We start from the raw sequence: 20,537 nt of genomic DNA, 5'->3' as shown, positions 1-20,537 counted from the left end.
TGGCTCAGTGAGTAGGGCGCCGGCCCCATGTGCCGAGGGTGGCGGGTTCAAGCCCAACCCCGGCCAAACTGCATCCAAAAAATAGCCGGGCGTTGTGGAGGGCGCCTGTAGTCCCAGCTACTCGGGAGGCTGAGGCAAGAGAATCGCGTAAGCCCAAGAGTTAGAGGTTGCTGTGAGCCGTGTGACGCCATGGCACTCTACCCGAGGGCAGTACAGTGACACTCTGTCTCTACCAAAAAAAAAAAAAAAAAAAAAATATATATATATATATATATATGGGAAGGATAGAAAAGGAGAGAAGGTAGCTGTCATTATTGAAAGGAAACCTTATTATCAACCAGACCCTATACAGGCAGCCTTAGGGATATAGGCACCCCAAACTAAAAGACAATTTCCTCAGGGGCCAGGGGCCGACCTCCACGATGAATCAGTTCTAACTTTCCATCCTCCCTCATTCAACTCCAGCTCAAGATTCAAACTCCTGCAAAAGAGCAAGTGCATTGGGCTCACTAGTCACAAGCTTTCCCCCAGGCCATGAGAAAAGAAACAGCTAGACGGACAGTCACAGAAGACTGCAGAGACTGGAAGGGGTACTTCCCAAAGGAAAACCCTACCTTCGTTATGGTTCAGAGCTGGCAGAAACAGAAGCTGTTCACTGGGGACTATTAGCCCAGCGCCCTGTCCTAATATGTGCCTGCAGCAGCCCAATGGCAGCAGCAGGCAAAGAGGAGCCAAGAGACCGGTCCAGAAGCCCTGAGGCTCAGCCTCCTCACCAGACCCGGGGGCTAGCAAATTCCTTTCCTGCTTAGACTGGTTTTGGTTTGGTTTCTGGCACTTGGAATCAACAAAGTCCTGGTCAATGCTTAATTTTTACATCACTGCCTTTTAGGCTTAGAGGTTTCTCAAATGTTCTTGTTTTAAAAATTAGAATTATGCTATATCTGTACACACTGAAGTAGGACCTAGCCTCCAGCAAGAATAAGTAGCATTTCATGGGATCTTCTGGGCCTTAAATCTCCACACTTTGCAGGGATTCCTGGAGTAGATGCTTATCCTTGAAGGAACTTGGGAAATCAGTGAGAAGACTGCGGTCTGGGGCTACAATGACTCTATTTCCAGAAAAGATTTTCAGTAGATAAAGAGAGACAACCCGACAGGTAATCTCTGAGTGAGACCGGCAGGTTAGGAAGACAAGTATGAGCTATTTCTATGTGGCAAATATTAAAACTCCTGAGGATCTTGTCATATTTAGAAAGCATACCTTGAACTTAGCATTTCTGTGCTCTGCCTAAAGTTAATTGCTGGTGTTTATGGGTCTAAACGTAAAATATTCCATCTTGAAGTAGTTTCTGTAGCTGAAGATTCAGCATTTGACTTTTAGAAGAAAATTCTTTCCTGCAAATGGTGGTATAAAGATTTCTGTGGAGGGCAGGGAGGAACCTCTACAAGTTCTGGTGGTGTCTGTCAAGGTTACAACAGCCCCAGCTGCACTATGAAGCGGGGAGTGTGAGGCACCACCGTCTGCACTTCTGACTAAAAACCAGACGGAGTGGGCGTCCCTGTGCAGTCTACGACAAATTCCCAACAGTGGAAGTGGTTGGGTTCCCAAGACCAGTTTTGTTACTTTCTTAGAAAACTCTAGGTTAGAGTGGTAAAATAAATATCTGTGTTCAGGGGTGAAATCAGATATAGGACTATTGGGCAGTAATTGCTTCCTAGTCTGAGGAATCTCAGGTTTGAAAGAGCTGGGCTGAGGGAAAGTAGAAGAAAGGAGGCGTTATTCAAAAAAATCTACACGCGAATGGACAGCCATTGGCGACTGGCCTTAATCCAATAAAGATTAAAAGGACCTCTCTCTAAACGCTTGGAATTTCACCAAGATTTTAGTTAGGCCCAATGTACTTTCTTTAAAATACACTTGACAGGGTTGCTATTCGTGACAGAGTATTGAGGAGCGTTTTAACCACTGTTTTTTTTTTTTTTTCCTAATTGAGACAAACGTAGAATGAAGTGCACCCTGCTAACCATTTTAAAGTGTACAGTACAGTGGTTTTTATGAAATTCACGTTGTTGTGCAACTTTGGCCATATCTAATCCCCAGTTTCATCACTTCCACCTCCCTGTTTTCTTAACACCGCGTTGCGACGAGCCTTGATCCTGAGGAATTTTGCAGGAAGAAAAGTAAGAAGAACACTATAATAGAGCAGTTGGGCTGAGCGCCTAGGGAGCACAGCATGATAAAAGGTGCTCTTTAAAATGGTGATTAGAGTTGGCTCTGGGGCCCCGTAAAGAGCTACATCTGACTTTCTCAAGAATGTAGGATAGCAATAAACATTCTGGTACAAATATCTTTGTTATGTTGTGATTTTTGGTCTTCTGGGTATATGCCCAGCAGAGGAATTACAGGATTGAATGGCAGATCTATTTTTAGATCTCTGAGTGTTCTCCATATATCTTTCCAAAAGGAATGTATTAATTTGCATTCCCACCAGCAGTGCAGAAGTGTTCCCTTTTCTCCAAGTGCCCATCGATCCACGAAGGGATTAATAAATTGTGGTATATGTATACCATGGAATACTATGCAGCCTTAAAGAAAGATGGACACTTTACCTCTTTCATGTTTACATGGATGGAGCTGGAACATATTCTTCTTAGTAAAGTATCCCAAGAATGGAAGAAAAAATACCCAATGTACACAGCCCTACTATGAAACTAATTTGGGACTCTCACATGAAAGCTATAACCCAGCTACAACTTAACAATAGGGGGAAGTGGGAAAGGGGGGTGTGGGTAGAGGGAGGGGAATCGGTGGGATCACACCTGTGGTGCATATTACAGGGGTATTTGCGAAACTTGGTAAATGTAGAATGTAAATGTTTTGGCACAGTAACTGAGATAACGCCGGAAAGGCTATGTTAACCACTGTGATAAAAATGTGTCAAATGGTTTATGAAGTGAGTGTATGATGCCCCATAATCATATCATTGTATACAGTTATGATTTAATAAAAAAATAAAAAAAAAGAATGTAGGATAGTAGAAGTTTGATGGTTAAAATTAATGGGACAAGTTGTATAGTGTTTACAAACTGTCTTGTGTCGCTGGAAAAAACTGAAATGTCGGTCCTGTTACAAGTTTCTTCTCAAAAATGTGGCTTATTCCATTCAGACAACGAGTTTTGGATAAGCCTACCCTGGGCTGTACCAGCATCACCTGGGGAGTCTCTTCTTAATGGGAGTAAAACCAAGGGGCGACTTTTAGAATTGACAGCACTTTCATTGGGACAACCGGAACATGCATGTGGGGCTGGATGCCTTATTTGGTAGCCATACAGATTAAAAGAAAAGAGTGAAAAGATATTAAAAGAAAAAATTCCAGGCCAGGCACGGTGGTTCATGCTGATAATCCTAGCACTCTTGGGAGGCCAAGGAAGGAGGATCACTTGAACTCAGGAGTTCTAGAGTACCTTGACCAAGAGGGAGACCCCATGTCTACTAAAAATAGAAAAAATTAGCTGGGCGTTGTGGTGGGTGCCTGTAGTCCCAGTTACTGGGGAGGTTGAGGCAGGAGGGTCACTTGGGTCCAGAAATTTGAGGTTGGTGTGTGCTAGGCTGACACCTGGCACTCTACCCAGGGAAACAAAGTGCGACTCTGTCTCAAAAAAGAAAAAATTCCCAAAGGGTGTATTCCCTTAAGTGTGCTAGCTTGTAATCTACAAACCCAGGTCCCTGATCATCTGGTCAAAGATAGGAATTTTCATCACGTCCAGTGATTACTCCTGTACCAACAACAGGACGCAGTCAATAAGGTCTTTTGTAAAAGTAACTTTCTCCTCCTAAGCCAAAGAAATCAAAGATGGTTTGGAAATTGAACCTTAGGTTCCTGCATACTTAGTTTTACCAGAGGTGAACTCAGGCTTTGAAGGTGTACAAGTAGGTATTTCTCTGAGCTCTGGGGCTAAATAAAGCTGTAAGCACCTCAGGTGCTGCCTATGGAAATGACAGAAGGGATCTGCCTTGGGCTGCGATTATGTGCGCAAAGTAAAATCAACAAACACCTCTTAGGCTGTAAGTTTCCTGTTGTGCCAGTTTTATAAGAAAGCTGTTTTTCTTTTCAGCTAAACTTTCCATTGACTTAAAGCATTTATTTCCTTGGAAGTAATTTAAGAACATAGCCAGTGAAATAGTTTACTGTGTTTATGTTTCTTTTTTTTAAAGTTTGATAGCTCACTGCTTCATCAATTTGAATAGGGATATGCTTAAAATATTCCAAATATTCTGGAACATCCCACTGATCATAACTGAATGGTCATCTATAGACTACTTAGAAAGTGAGCCATGCAAGGAAAAATTACATACTTTGGCAAAAAGATGTTCTAATTTATTTGGAAATATGCCATTCATTTGCCTCAGTTTGTAACTATAACAGAGAATTAGATTAACCTTAATCCTTAGTTTGGGGTTGCTGTGTGCTAGGCTGACACCATGGGACTCTACCCAGGGAAACAAAGTGCAACTCTGTTGCAAAAAAGAAAAAAATTCCCTTAAGTGTGCTAGCTTGTAATCTATAAACCCAGGTCCCTGATCATCTGGTCAAAGATAGGAATTTTCATCACATCAAGTGACTACTCCTGTACCAACAACAGGATGCAGTCAATAAGGTCTTTTGTAAAAGTAACTTTGTCATGTCACTTAGAATCAACATATTAGGGTAACACATATCACCCTAATATCCATATCACGGGTATGAAGGTAATTCTTACCATCTTCTTGCAATGTGAAAAGCTACAGTCAGGCAGACCTTCAGGGCAGGCAACTACATATCACTTGTTGGAGGCTTTGAAGAGGAAGGATCCCTTTCCAAAAGTGGTTCACTCTCTATTACGGGATCCTAAATTATACCACTGGAATTTTATTTCTTGAATCATGAAGCTCTTTTGTTAATTGAGAAGAATCTGCTTTCAAAGTGCAAATACCCATGGGATAGAAGGTTCAGGGGTTCATGAATCATTCCATTATATCTTAACCTGAGCTCTAGCTGAGAGTTAATTAGAGATGTTGGATTTGTCCATCACTCCTTTTTCCAGGAATGGGATGACCCTTTGAATTGCGAGTATTTTTCTCCGACTCCAGCTCTGTGTTTCTGGTGGGGGCTGCCAAGCAGCAGAGCATCCTCCTTCCCCGCCCTTCTTTCCCTTTCCCCAGCTCCAGTGGAGGGGGCATGACCAAACCTTGTCCAACCACAGTTCCTCTCCTCTGGCCACGGGAGTAGTTCATGTCCAGGTATGGGTACCCAATCCAAGACAGGACAGAGTCCTTTCTTATACTTTTTCTAACTGGAACTAGTGAGAAAAAATGGTGTCCCACCCCCTCCCTACCCCCCCGAGAATAGATAATATGGAGGGCAGCCCATAGCTGTTCTTGGCTGCTTTTCCAGTCTCTACTGATGTCTGCCTGGAAGAAGGAAGACTCAATGCAAGAGCTGCAGATATAAGTGACAGAGAGTGTCCTGATGCTACTTGAGCACTGGAATCCACCCCTCTGTCTGTAAGTAAACATGCTCTCTCCTGGTTTGTTTACATGTGCCAATAAATTGCCCTTTTGCCTTAAGCTATTATGACGGGGCATCTGCCATTTGCAAACAGAGGTCTGATAACACAAAACAAACATTTTATAAAATAACACAAGATAACTAGGGGAGGAGTGGTGTTCTAGGTCCATAAATACATGCATATGGAGGGGTGGGTCAGGCCTAATTGTTCTGTGGTTGAATAGGGGTCATTGTGTATTAAAGTTACCAGACGTCTTTTTAGATTTTATTTTGAAGTGACTTGAGAGGTAGAGCAAAATGACCAAGGTCTCTGAAAATACTAGGTCATATTGCTCTTGGGCCAGAATGGCCTTGACAATCCCCTGAATGACTTAATTCCGGGTGAGGCTGCCTGGGACTGATGGGAGAGTAAGCGTGTGCAAGTGCTGTATCTGATTTAAGATCTTAGTGCTGTAGACCAGTCCACTGACTCAGTTTCCCCTCCAAACAAGAGAAGCAACATGTAGATTAAAAAAAAAAAATGACTGTTTTGATCTATGAAAGACCTTAGGATGACTGGTTTTATTTAAATCTTAAATTTGTATCTATTCATAAACATATCAGGTTTTTGTTTTTGTTTTTCCTATACTGGTGGGGTTTTTTTCTTTGTTGTTGTTTTAAACTGAAATATAAAGAAGAAATGGGTGAAGATAGAAAGGTGGGATTTAATGTTTGTGTTTTTTTTTTCCTGTCTCCAAAACCTTTAGAGTCCTGGTACATTAGTATTATATAATTTTTGACTTATCAAAATATCTGAGAGACAAAACTATGGGTAAATAGCAAATGATTTATTTTTTTTTGTAAAAAAATGAAAGAAACAAGAATTGGATACCTTGCAATATGTCTTTTGCACTTGGTTTAAAAAAAAAAAACAGTCAAGCAGTTGAAAACTTCTTCCAAATGAGCTGGAAAACTTTCTCCAGCCTGTGCTGTGTTATGCCCTTATCCTTAACTTCCGGCTGTGTTGCTTTAGCATTAAGACCTTTGCATGGGTAATAGCCTCTACTGGGTTTTATTCTTTTAGGTTTCAGGGTGGTAAAAGTAAATTTATGAACTGTCTTTATGTTGTTTAGTTCAAAGAGAAAAAAAAACAATTGACCTTCTGTGTGTGTCGCGAGGTGACCGTGTTACAAGCCATTGGGAGCCCAGGAGAGCACTGTTCACAATTGAAAATGAAAACCAAACTCCTGTGAAAGGCTTTACCATGTAGTCAGGATGCGGGAATGTCTCCCTTTCTGAAGCCGCCACACCTCGATTTGTTTCCACGTTGCTCCTCTTTTTCCAAAGTTACTTATGAGTAATAAAGGAAGCCGGGTAAGAACAATGGCATGTTCCCCGCTTTGCAAGAGTGACACACATCAAAGAAAGTCCTTTATCCCAGGGAACCACAGCTTCTGCCAGAGATCTACCAGGCAGAAACAAAGCTGGAGATTGCTGCTGCCTCAGAGAGGAACGTCTGTAGTCTCTCAAAGCTGAGAAAGCTGCCTTGGGGTCAGGCAAATTGCTAAGTGTTGCTTGCGTGGATATACCTAGGGCCAGAAAATTACCATCTCTAAGCCTCAGCTTACTCCTGTGGAATTCATAAGTGTACTTACCTTGGCGGTTACTCTGAGAATTAAATACACGTGGAATGCTCAATACTCTATTCAATGTTAAGTTAATGGCAAATGATGACAATCTGAAGTTTTGGTTTGGTTTGTTTTTTTCCCAAGATGTGTTTATAGCTTCTTAATTGGAGAAATCTGGTATTAAAAAATCAAAACCAATGTGGCTATTAAAAATTTTCTCAACTACCCAAATTTCATATCCAAACAGCCTTCTCTGCTTGTTTCTGATTCATTCACCTATTAGAAAGAAAAAGAAGAAAGCACTTCCCTTCTTGAGTCTAGTTGACCAGCCTGTGCCTTACTCCAGATCCCCATTCCTACGGGTACCAGCCTTCCCTCCTAGGCCCTGGATGTCCCCCACTGCCACCCAGCTTGTTCAACGAAAAGATCTATTTCAGTCCAGCTCTTCAGCCTCAGAGATTTTCCTTTCACGAACGGCTTATTCACCCAGCCGGAGTTAGCAGTTCTTGCGCTCCCATTACCTAAGCCAGGCCAGGTCAGGCCAGGCCAGCATGCCTCCGGGCCACCAGGCTGCCTAGTCCTGTGCACTGTTTTTCTCTGAGGCCAATAACACCGTATGCATCACCCAGGATGGTGGGCCAGTGCGCAACTGTCACATGGTAATACTGACCTCTAGGGGCGGGCTTTCCTTCACATAGAGCCTTTATCTTCTCATTGAGTTCCAGGACTGTGATGGCAGCCTCTTGCTTAGCTGTTACCAAATCAATTTGTAGCTTTTTCATTTTCTTTTTGTGCTTTAGTTTCTTAAAAAAATGAGAGTTTCCGTCACTAGGGACAGAGGCATGGAAGGAATAAAAGGAATTAATGATATCAGAATTAACACTTTCTTTGAAGGCCCACTCAGATGAAAGGCTGTAGATGGAGTCTTGTTTGGGCTTTGGGAAGCAGAGTGTAGGTGCTCCAGGCAGGGCATTTGAAGCCCTGCAAAAACAAACAGATAAAAAAAAAACAAAAAACCCACTTTCTACGTCACAGTATCATTCCCCCTTCTAGAGAGTTTTTAATCTAGCCTTCATGGATTGGCTGTTTATAACAGGAGCAATCAGAGAAGAACCCTAGTTACTACAGAGGTGCTAATGTTTAAAAGTATCAGGGTATTTATGCAACCTATGCGTAGATTTGTGAAATACAGCCTTGATTCTGAATCATTTTCCCCCAACACCATGATGGTTTGCATGCAAATAACTTCTAAGGTATATCATGTAACCACAAAATGTTGATCTTTGCAGATATTTACTAGAGTATCTATATAGGGAAAGTGTCAAGGGTAAGAAGGAGCTTTTAAGCAGCAGGGGGTGGGAATGACTTGCTATAAAATAATCTGCTTTATGAGATCTAAACCTTTGGGAGGGCTGCAGTAGGAAGCTGTCACACAACCAAAGGGTTCACCCTGAGACTTTAGACCAGAAAGCTCCTTTTCTGGATTTCAAAGTGGGTTTGATTTACCAAAACTGGATTTGTCTGCCACTTTGCAGAAGCTATTTTGAAAAGTGGTATATTTGGACTTTTGTGTAGCTGCCATTACAATGAGTTTTTGCGGGCCGGTAATTAGGAAGTCCTCCCCCCCCCCAATAAACAACATTTCTTACTAGACATAAATCTTAAGATAGGGAAAGGGAAGATATTTCCTCACCAGGGAAGAGTCTATTCTTCCCTGACCTATGAAAGGAGCCCACTCGGGCGCCAGGGAATCATTCTCCTCTGTAAGAGTAAATGCAGTAAATCAAATTTATTAAAGGTGAGACCAAGTAGACACAGACATCCCATTTTTAAACACATGCTGTCTTCTAGACCCGAAGCAGGAAGATCAGGACTTCACTAAGGCTTAATTAATGGCATAAACACGACTAAAAGTGACTGCCTTACTCAAAGGAGAATGGCAGTGATGGAACTTCTTCAAAGGGAGCTGAGTTGAGGGGTAGAATGTGGCAGGATTCCCCCAGCGCAATCCAGGTGACAGAAGCTCTGAGCTACAACACAAGGCCTGGTCTTCATGGTTGTTCTAGACCAGTGATTTTCAACTGGTGTGCCATAGCACCCTGGTGTACCATGAGAGGATCTTAGGTGTACCGTGAAAATTTTTAGAGATCATTAATTATTTTTAAAAGAATTTCAAAACACAGTAAATATATTCTTTTTTTCTACTCTTTTTTTGATTAACATAATGTAAGTATGCTGCAATTGTGTGACTAGGTTCACGTGTGCTGTGAGATAAGAAAGTTTGAAAAACACTGCTCTAGAGTGATAGCTAATATCCATGGACTCTTTCCATCATTGTACTAATAGTTAAGAAGCATCCTCTGTGCTGGCCGATTGTTGAAACTTCAGAGCTGGTGAAGTCTCGTCCTCCAGGACACTAAGATCCTCTTTCCCTTCCTATGAGTATCTAGTCACTAAAAGCCTTCCTAATTTGGCCTGCCACAGAGGTTAGTTCAGGGAGAGACTGAATTGATCAAGAAATAGTTGCGCACTTGATGGCTATTTCTAATGATATAAATTATAGGTTGGCACGCTAATAAATACCTCCCTCTCTTATTTTGTTGGGCCAGCTTGTTCAGTGAGGACCTTGTTCATTGAAGCCTGCAGTGAAAGCTCCTAGGATGCCCTGCATGGTCACCAGTTACCTTTCCAGATGCTACTTTAAGACCGTTTCATGATCATATTTTTACACTTCCTTTTACCACTTAGAACGTTGAGGATATCAAGGGGGAAGAAGGGTGCAGACAGGAACATTGAGAAAGTGGAGAGAATGAAGAAAAGTATGGCAAGGGGAAGTCAGAAAAGAGTGCTAACAAAAATATATATATATATGTATATAAAGAACTGATAGTGATACACGTGCTGAAGTGTTAAGGATTAAGTATGCTGATGAGAGCCAATTTCACAGAAATGCATAAAAAATAAGACAGGTTGATGGGTAGATACAGAAAAGAGTAAAAAAAAAGAAAAGAGTAGCGATGTGATAAATTGAAGATAGCAAAATGTTCCCTGTAGCCTCTTGTGTTCAATAGACGCTTATTCCAACTTTTCTCTATGTTTGGAATTTTCATTATAAGAGATTGGGTAGAGAAAGAACTGAAGAATTGAGTTTCCTTATTACCCTTCCCTTAATTCTTCATAGAAGGTATTCAGATTTTCAGATTATGTTACAACTATTCATATGCAGATATGTACTTTTTCTAGAAACTTTTCTCAACATACACATTGATAGTAACTAAATGAAAGAAAAAACAAATAAGCCCAGGTTGGTAAGAATTGATGGGCAGTCAGTCGAGCTGGCATGGTGTCTGTCACTAAGAAAGAGTCCTAACAAGCTGCATTTCTATTTTGATGAGACTTGACAGAGGATGAGGGGCCTGGTGTTACAGACACAGTATTTTTTAGCATCAGTTAAAATTTTCAGCTTTTCAGTTAATATATTTAACTCATTTCTCTTACAGTAGATTATATATTCTGCCTCCTCTTACTGTTATAATATTTGGATTATATATTTACCTTGTGATCTGAGAAAGACATTGAGGATATTTACTTTGGAGAAGATAGTGGAGTACAGAGAACAGCCATGACAGTCAACTTTAGTCAACTAAGGGACTATTCAAGAGGAGAAGGAATTGAGTCAAACAGTGCTGTTCTGAAGAGGACCTGCAGGTCCAGGACCTGGTTGAACAATGGGTAGAAAACACAAGGAGGCAGGTTAGGGCACAACGCGGGGAAGTATCCTCCCTAACCATTAGAGCTACATCCATAATAAGGTGGGATGGGTCCTGGCAAAGACCTCCTGCTCCCGGAATGATCAAGCAGAGGCTGGATGAGCATCTTTGGGTGACCTCTGGGATTCAAGTCAGGACGTAACTGGGAGTCTGGCTTATTCTCAACTCTTCACCTCTGGCTTTTTCCAGCTCCCCCAAGGGCACAGACTGAAAGTGAACGGACACCACAGCCCCGGAAGCCTCTAGGGTTGGTACAATTGTCAGAGACACTTTCTGGTAGCTCATTCTGGTATTTGTGAGAAGTTGAATGAAAAGGCCACAAAGGACTCTGAGTCCCTTAGAATTCAAGGATGAAGTGACTCAAAATATACAACCTTGTTTGTTCAGTTATATGGGAAAGAGGAGGAGAAAATTAAATTTATATTAAAAATTGAATAAAAGGCTTCAATTGGTTGTCTTAGAAACAACCATTGAGACCTTTGGTTATTCAGATACATTTTCCAATAGTTTTTTTTTTTCTTTCTCTTTTCTCCAGACAGAACTGGTATATGTTATTAATTCATAACTTTAACCAAGGCCTTTGGACATTTCAAGTAATTCAATTTGCCAACATGTTTTTTTATTAGTCATAGACATCAAAGGATTTTAGCAACAATAATATTTTCCTTTGCTTTTTTGGCATTCACTAGCCAGGCAACCCAAGTGTTGTACTGGAACCTAATGGAGCCTGTTATGGTCTCCTTAGTAACTAGGAACTCTCCTCAGAGATTACTGAAAGGAGAGGAAAGCTTTATAGCTTGGAGGTAAATTCCTATTACCTTGCTCTTTTCCTACTTCTCCTACAGGGTGGAAAGAGAGAGGAAATCATGTATTTGTGCAATGTTTTGAAAAGGAAATATCTGTCTGTATCATATTGCTGAATAGCTTGCATTCTACCAAGTCAATGAGAATTAGAAATAACCAGGGAACTATTTATAGAAGAGTTTCAACACCGAGTTGCCAGTACTGTTTCAATTTCTGGGTATTTCCACACACTTTGAATCATAGCTTTGGATCTGAAGTTGGGCTTTGTCACTTACTGGCCTGAGAAACTGGGCCACGCACATGATATTTCTAAGCCTTAGATCCAATTTCATAGAACAATTGTGGGGATTCAGCGACATAACATAGAAATGGCAGGCCCTGGCACTATGCTTACAAAATAGTAGTTATGTCTTTCTGTTTTTATCATTATTCCTTGAAATACATAAGGGAAAGTTTCAACTCTTCACAAAACACTAAAGTATCTTTCTTAAGATGTCCTGGTCACACTTCACCGAGAATAAATTTTGTACTTAATTGAAAGGAAGACTTTTATCTCCTTTTTCTTTTTTTTTTTTTAATTAAGTTTTCTGCATGATTGCATTGACATCCTCCTCACTTGGAATGGGTAGACAAAACTTAACTTACTGTCCTGAAAACAGACATGCAAATAGCCTTGACCCAGTCTCCCGCCAGAGCTGGCCCAGGGCCTGGGCTAATTCACTGGCTGCCTACACAGGTTGGTGTGAGGAGCACACTGAGGCCTTGCCTCTTGCTCCCATGGCAGTTCTCTCTCCAGACTTCCAGACCAGAGAGCTTACTCCCACTTTGTCTAAAATCTACTGTGTCCATTCCACTCTCCTTCACTTATAGGGCACATGTAGCAAAGATAGGGGTTTGTCTTAGAAGGCCATTGCTAAAATGCATGTTCCCAAGGACATACCAGAGGATTTGATTTGAATGGAGAAGGGATAGGTAGGCTCTTCTTTGCATTTCTCTTCTAATAGTCCATCATTAATAATGGCACTAATTAAAGGGGGAGTGGCATTTGGATATAACTTGACTTTAAGGATCAATTTCAAGTGTTTTATTTTGTTTTATGTTCATAATACCCTCAGGAGAACATTTTAAAATCTGGGGATGCTCAATATGTGCTACGTATGTTCCTTGCCAGCCCATGGCAGGCCACTGATCTGGGGATTCTTTTGACCCTGGGTTTCACCCCCTGCTTCACAATCCTTAACCCACACTCCCGGCAGCCACTGCTCATTGATACAACCCAACTGTCATCCATGTTACTATCTTCTGTTCAGATGAGAAAGATGAGTGACCACAGAGGTCAAGTGCACCTAATCCTGGCTGTGCAGTAAGTGAATAGCTATATGAACCTAGACCAAGGTTTTTAGATCCTAGATGCTGGTACTCCTTTTTAATAGCAATCTCACTGATCAATAAAGGCATTAACTTGCAGAAACACTTAAAGGTAACCTAGAAAGGCAATGTAACAGGCTTGGTTATAACAGAGTAGCTTTGAAGTATGATGGGGGCATTTATTGTATGGGTTGCCATGATATTGTGGGAGGGCCTAGGAAATAAAGATCGGATGAGCAAAGCTGTAGGCAGTCTATGCAGGTATTGTTCTTTACCCTTAGTATCTCTCATCAGAGGATCCTGAATTAATTCTGGTGATAGTGATAATTCTGTTGAGTCATCTGAAGTGACTGGGAATGGATCAGATGAATCTTTATTACAAAATGCCTTGAATGGAAAACAATCATGAATGCAAATGTAACTTAGTTTTACTTTTTTTTCATAAGGTCTAGTTGATACATAGACCTTTAGGACTCAGCATAACCTTGACCTACAGCCTAGCCCCACATGACCCCTGGTTGGTGCTTAATGGTCAAGAGAGTTGATCTCGGAAATTAGAGCTGCCATCTTTTAGTTCTTTGCAGTCTCTCTCTCATCTGAGTCTCAACTCACCTAATCTTATGTTATAAAGAAACCCCAGAAGGTTTGGGGTTTCTAATAAAGAGAAAACAAATTTCTAGCAATTAAACAAACAACCTAAATCACCGTGGGGGAAGAATCTGCCTATCATTGGAGCCAAGTCTCTATTCTTTCTTTCTGTGGGATAAATAGTCATTAGAGACAGAAGCGGAGCTTGCCAGTAGATGTTCTGCTTTCCAGAATGCCTTGTAAGTGTTTAAGAGAAACTACAAATTAATACAAGATGAAGAGATAATGTTACACTTGGAAAGAATTCCAGTGATAAGATAGAGCTTTCTAATAAAAGAGTTGTCCAAAAATTGGAACGTTTAGCCCTAAAATATAATATACTCTCCTTCCCTGATCAAGGTGTACAGGCCACTTGTGGGAATGTTCCAGAGGGAAGCTAGCAGTTATTGACCACTGGAAATGTGCCAGGCATGGTTCTCATAACTATACATACTAGCTCATTTCATTTTTATATACCTCAAAGAAGTAAGATTGTTGTTAATCTCATTTTTAGGTGTAAATACTGAGACACAGAAGAGTTTACGTAACTTGCCCAAAGTGAAATGTTGAGTCACAGTTCAAATCCATGCATTCTGCCTCTGGACTTTGTCTCCCATCACTATGCTGTGGACACTTCAATGTGGGGAATTTAAACAGGAAGGCATTTCAGATTCTATACATCTCTTTCTAAAGCAAGTGGGAGAAGTGTCTAAGAACTTCTGATCATGAAGTCTTGAAGCCTTGGACTTGACTACTCGGTATAATTAGTCAGACAGAACCATCAAATGTTAGATGACACAGAATTGGGTTTACTCTCAGAGGCCAGATTGACCACCCCTAGCATTCTGGAAATGTAGAAATCAAAGCAGAGAGAAATAAAATGATTTTCCCAAATATACAGCTAATAAAGCTGCAAGAGCCTGGTTTTGTAACTGTTCATCTCAACACCACCCCCATTACGCAGCTCCTTAGCCGTAGGTGTTATAGGGCAATGGGGTGGGCATGTGACTGGAGCCTAGAGTGGTACCTAAACTCCTCAGGTCTGAGGTCCCAGCATCAGAAGCCACAGGACATTAGGCAGGCGGCCTTCCCTTAAAGCCCTCTTTATACAGAAAGCCAGGGGGGACTGGACACACTTCATCCTGTATACAGTAGGACCTCCAGAATAGATCACCTCCCTATACTGCCCACCTCTTTAAGTTGACCTAATTATCCTCGATGGACATGCACCACGTGTAGGTGCCAGTTCAGCAGGCCCCATCCTTATGCTGACCACCTTGGTCTGTTGACCAGACCAGTTTGTTACAGTCCCTTGAGTGGTCACCTTACAGAGGTTGTAGTATATGTCAGGGTTTCATCTACAGAAGCCCTATAGGCAGTGGAGATCTTTCCAATCTGAAAGAATAATAAGCTGGATCAATTTCCATCAGCAAACTTGCTTTTCCGGAGCATTCCGCCACATGGCGTGCTCTAAAGTCAAAACCGGCCATTTCTGACAGCGAAGGGCTTCTGCTTGAATAGTCCTTTCTTTGATGTCTCATCTTTTTGACTCAGTAAACATTAATCAGGCTAATAATCAGGATATTGTGAGAAGGAAAGAATCTGTAATGCAATAAATAGGCTACCCTACTCCTGGCTGAGCAAAGAACAAAACCCAGCGCACAAGCGGATTATGCCCATAGCCAAGGCAGCCAGTGCCTGCTAACCGCGAACCTCCTTCCTGGCCTCACAATCTCACATCGCACCCTGAGAACAGAGAGAGAAGCTCATTGTCACACCTACCAGAGTCTGGTAGGAAGCTGTCTCCTTCTAATTCTCCCTGGGGACAGAAAGCACCCAAAGGGCCAACGCTGTACATGAAGCAATTTCAGTTTCTCAGCCCCACCTCCGCAGGTGTTGGCAAAGGGCTGTAAGAAGGGGCGTGGGTGGAAGAGAAGAGAAACCGGAGAGGATGGAATTCACAAGTGGTGAAAAAGAACTCCTACCCCACTGAGTGAAAGCGCTGCTGACATCCTCTAGCATGATTGCAAAAGTAATGAAGAGCTTTTCCTTGCAATGACTGTGTAATTGGGCAGACACTGATTTTTTTTTTTTTTCTCAGCACCCAGCACTCCTTTCTGAACTTGACTCAGGCTGCCCTCTGGAAGAAAATTAGCAGCCATAAATCTGTGACTTATCTTGAATCATGAAGCAAAGGTATGTGTTTAAGGACCAGAAAATTGAGTCTCTGCAGCACCAGCATGCTTAAATCATCTTAAGGATCTTTTTGGTGTGGTAAAGAAAACCTAATTAAATTAACCTTCCCAATATTCTCCCCATTCACTCTGCCCTGAAAGCAGTGAAATTATATGGGATATGGGCTCTGCGAGGTGCAAGAGCTGACCTCAAGACCAACTTAACAAAACATAAATCCAAATAGAGGAAAGGGAAATGATCATAACAGTGGAAATGATGCTCTGACCGCGTGAAAGAGATTTGTACACTGTCCAGGGGAAATCTGAGAAAGCAGGGAAGTGGAAAGTTCTCATATGTCTTATTTTCTCATAACATACAATATTTAAAAACTGCAGCTTTCTTAGGGCAGAGTTGAAACAATTTTACAGTAGACATATCTAGGTTTAAAGTGAAAGGGACCTGATTTCATATTAAAATGTATTTCCTGGGCAATGTCCATAGCTCGGTGGGTAGGACGCCAGCCACGTACACCCAGGCTGGTGGGTTTGAACCTGGCCTGGGCTTGCTAAACAACAACAACAACAACAACAACAAAAATAGCCGGGCATTGTGGTGGGTGCTTATAGTCTAAGCTACTTGGGAAGCTGAGGCAAGAGAATCGCTTAAGCCCAAGAGTTTGAGGTTGCTGTGAGATGTGACGCCACGGCACTCTACCCAGGGCACTAGCTTGAGACTCTCTCCAAAAAAAAAAATATATATATATATATATTAATTTGACTAAGAACATTTAAATGTACATAAAGAATTACAGGAAATTAAAGCATCAAACTTGACTCCTAGCTCAAAATTTGGTTTTCCTTTTTCTTTTTGACTTTTACTTGAAAAATAATATTCACTTGAATATAAAACCAGGCAAATTAGTTGTTAGAATAAGTTGATGAAGTGGATGTTTTCTTCCTGGAGAAAGTCGCACGCACTCAGCATTACTGAGCCACAGAACCGACGACATATAGTCTGCAGATGCTGAGACCAACTCTATTTTTGGCTAGAACCTGAGAGAATGTTGATACTCTGAAAGTTCTCTTTTCTTTTTTCCTGAGATAGAGCCTCACTCTGTGCCCTGGGTAGAGGGCTATGGCATCACAGCTCACGGCAACCTCAAACTCCTGGGCTCAGGTGACCCCTTTTGCCTCAGCCTTCCCATGCAGCTGGGACTACAAGTGTCTGTCACAACACTCAGCTAGTTGTTTGGTTTGTTTGTTTGTTTCTATTTTTAGGAGAGATGGGTCTTGCTTTTTGCTCAGGCTGGTCTTGAACTCCTGACCTCAAGTGCTCCACCCACCTTGGCCTCCTAGAGGATTACATGCATGAGCCACCGCACCCGACCTGCAAGTTCTCTTTGCTTGATATTTTTTCTCCTCTCAGTTCCTTCTCAGAGGTCCACTGTAATACAGGGGACAGTAAGCATCCTTTAGTTCCTCACGTGCTTCAGACACAGTGTAAAGAAAGGAGTTGATTTTCAAGTAAGTTACAATCATATAGTCTTCATAACTATAGATATAACCTAATGATCAAAGCTGACCTACCTTTAAGTTCATTTGCACAAGAGCTATAAGACAAGGTCCCTTGGGAGATCTCATTACACATTTGGCAGTCCCTCCCCAATTTTGTTCACATTTATGTTTTTATGCATGGATACTGAAGATATGTTATCTACTATGAGTGACATTGCAGTCTGTGTCCATTCAATGACAAGGAAATTGTGTTTTCGACACTGAAATAAAATCACCCCTTGCTTTTCTGAGCTGAATCCTTGGAGTCTGATGGTTGTTCACTGAATCTCTCCCTTCAGCTCTCCTGCATCTCCTGTCCTTGATCACTGGGGCAACCTACACCTCGAAACTTTAAAGGTGATGGGAGAAATGGCAATGGTTGGCCGCCCCTGCAGACTTCTTCACTAAAAGGTGTCAGCCCTATGTTGAGGAAGTAGTTTAGCACTGGGAGAACTGTGCTAAACAGTAAGTACTATTTGCAGTCTACATCAAGTTTCATTTCTCATACTCAACATTCTAGCTGTGATTTTTTTTTCATTATTTATATATTTTTTTGTCTTTTCCTTCTCCACTATTTAGAGAAGTCTTTTTCGTTCATGTCATGAAACCAAAATTTTATAGGTGAAGAGAGAAGAATATTTTGATTTATTGATATGGTTATTTTTAATACTCTTTAGAACAAAGGTTTAATTTCAGACTTTGATGTTGTATGTGAATTGGGTTATATGTATGAGGTGGGGCTGCAAGGGGATGATGCAATAAAAGCAGCACTTGGCTCCTGTGAATAGCATGGAAAGAGTCTGGGAGGGAGGGGAAGGTGTGGTGGTGATGTGAACTTTTACTATGGAGATATTAGTAAGTTTCAGATTCATATTTTAACAAGTCAAAACAAATGCTCTTGCAATAAAACAAGTCATCAAATATAGATTATTTCTTGGCTTTGCTGGACTCAAAGTTCTGACTCTCTTCTTAATCATTCTCTAGCAAGGTGCCTTCTCTAACTGCATTGTGAACCTAGCACTGAAAAGATAGCACACCAGTCTGAACTCCTAAGCAGGGATCTTTCAGCAAATCTCTGCGTTTTGTCTAGGAGACCTCTAAGTCTGTTCCCATCAGCACACTCTCACCTGTGAGATATGCAAGGATAACAAACAGGGAGGGGACGTGTGGACTTGGCTTAAAATGACTTGCTTCATCTCTTGCTAGTGACTTGTGGTGTCACAACTTCTCAAAGTCTCACATTGCAGATTTGAGGATAATCATATGAGTCGTTCATCAAGGAAAGGTTAAGGATTTCTCAACCTAAACAAAGCTAAATACCTATTGTGGTCCTGACCCAGAAAACCTACAAGGAACTATATTTGATCAGTTCTGATTTGGACTTGAACTTCCGGGTTGGGTATTTCTTGGCAATAGTGGGAGCAACCCTGACCTGACAGAAGACTACTCAGATACGGAAATGTCTGGTGCCCAGAAATACATCCTTGGGACCCTTGGATTGAATCTGATCCCCTAATTAAGAGTGAGGCTGACCCAGGATCAGCCAAACTGAAGCTCAGGAGATGGACAACAAGTAAACTCTATTTGACAGTCTACAGGAAAGAATAGATGAATAATGTGCTTCCTAATTTTGTTCAAATAACATGTGTCAAAGTTGAAACTGACTTCTACTTGGTCTAACTTCAGTTCTATAGTGCCTCATCTAAACTGACAATGCCAGTTACTCTGAGTCACGAATGAACTTGACTTTTCAACTAGAAGACATTTCCTCTTTTTTTAATTGTGGTAAAAAAAAAAAACATATAAACTTTATCATCTTAATCATTTCTAAGTGTACAGTTCAGAAGTGTTAAGTATAGGCACGTTGTTGTGCAACCAATTTCCACAAATCTTTTCCTCTTCCAAACTATCTAATAGCTATTAGGCAATAACTTACCATTTCCTCTTCCTTTCAGCCCCTGGAAAATACAATTTTCCTTTCTATAGCTATGAATTTGAGGATTCTGGGTACCACATCTGAGTGGAAGCATACAGTATCTATTTTTTTGTGATTGGCTTATTTCACTTAGCATCCTGTCCTTAGGTGCATCCATGTTGTAGCATGCGTCCCGAATTTCCTTCCCTTTTAAGGATGAATAATATTTCATCTATGTGTGCAGGTGATGTTTTGTTTATTCATTCATCCACTGATGTATGCTTACGTTGCTTTCACCTCCTGGCTACGCTGTGGAAGACATTTCTGGAAGTTGTGATCATGGTAGTACAATGGTTACAAGACTTGCCTTTTCCAAATGAACTGAAACTTTTCATCTTTTAATTAAAAATTCCATTCTTATTTCCCCCAAATATTTACTTTTTGTTTTTGTTGTCGACCAGGTACAATGATCCCAAAGTGGGAAGACATTTAGAAGCCATCTCAGATCTTATTATATGATTATGGTAGGGCAATTTTTATCACAGATTTCTAAAGCAAGCTTTCCTTTTCTGTCTGACCTGGAGCCTCCCTTGTTTTTATGAAGGTAAGGCCTATACTATTGTCACTGTAGCTTATAAGTCTTTTATTTGGAAATGTAAGACCCCACCAGCAGACAGAGCCAGTCCTAGGGTCATCAAGCGGACATCATCCCACTCAATAGCTTAAGAAGTAGGTTAATTTTGATAAACATCCATTGGCTGTTAGAAAAGAAATATATAGGAGATCGGGCGGCACCTGTGGCTCATGGAGTAGGGCACCGGTCCCATATGCTGGAGGTGGCGGGTTCAAACCCAGCCCTGGCCAAAAACCACAAAAAAAAAAAAAAAAGAAAGAAATATATAGGAGATGATTTCTACAAGAAAGCTAATGCAGGGAGCCTCCTGCCTTCATCTACTCTTTCAAAAAAGGGATTTTAAGGCTTCCCCTCTTTTTTTACAGTTTCACATCCGCACATCAGATCCATCTGAGGAGCTTTATAAAAATACATATGCTCAAAATTCTCTTCAATCCTACTCAATCAGATTTGCTTGTGGGACTATAATCTGTTTTTTAGGCTTTCTGGTTTGCTCTGACGTGCACATCTGCAAAGGTCCGTTGGAGGAGTGTCT

General features: G+C 41.2%; 1 protein-coding gene across 1 annotated transcript in view; it reads right to left on the bottom strand.

The window, feature by feature from the left end:
• CCDC192 (coiled-coil domain containing 192) overlaps positions 1 to 20,537 on the bottom strand; it is a 212,168-nt gene that overhangs the window by 56,066 nt on the left and 135,565 nt on the right. Inside the window, exon 6 of the mRNA XM_053566892.1 lies at positions 7,827 to 7,959. Within this exon, the coding sequence (XP_053422867.1) occupies positions 7,827 to 7,959 (133 nt within the window). The remainder of the gene's footprint in view (positions 1 to 7,826; positions 7,960 to 20,537) is intronic.

The sequence above is a fragment of the Nycticebus coucang genome, chromosome 17, assembly GCF_027406575.1.
Source record: "Nycticebus coucang isolate mNycCou1 chromosome 17, mNycCou1.pri, whole genome shotgun sequence".
In the NCBI taxonomy this organism is placed as follows: domain Eukaryota; kingdom Metazoa; phylum Chordata; class Mammalia; order Primates; family Lorisidae; genus Nycticebus; species Nycticebus coucang.
Note: the sequence above shows the minus strand (reverse complement) of the source record. Positions and strands in the feature narration are given on the sequence as shown.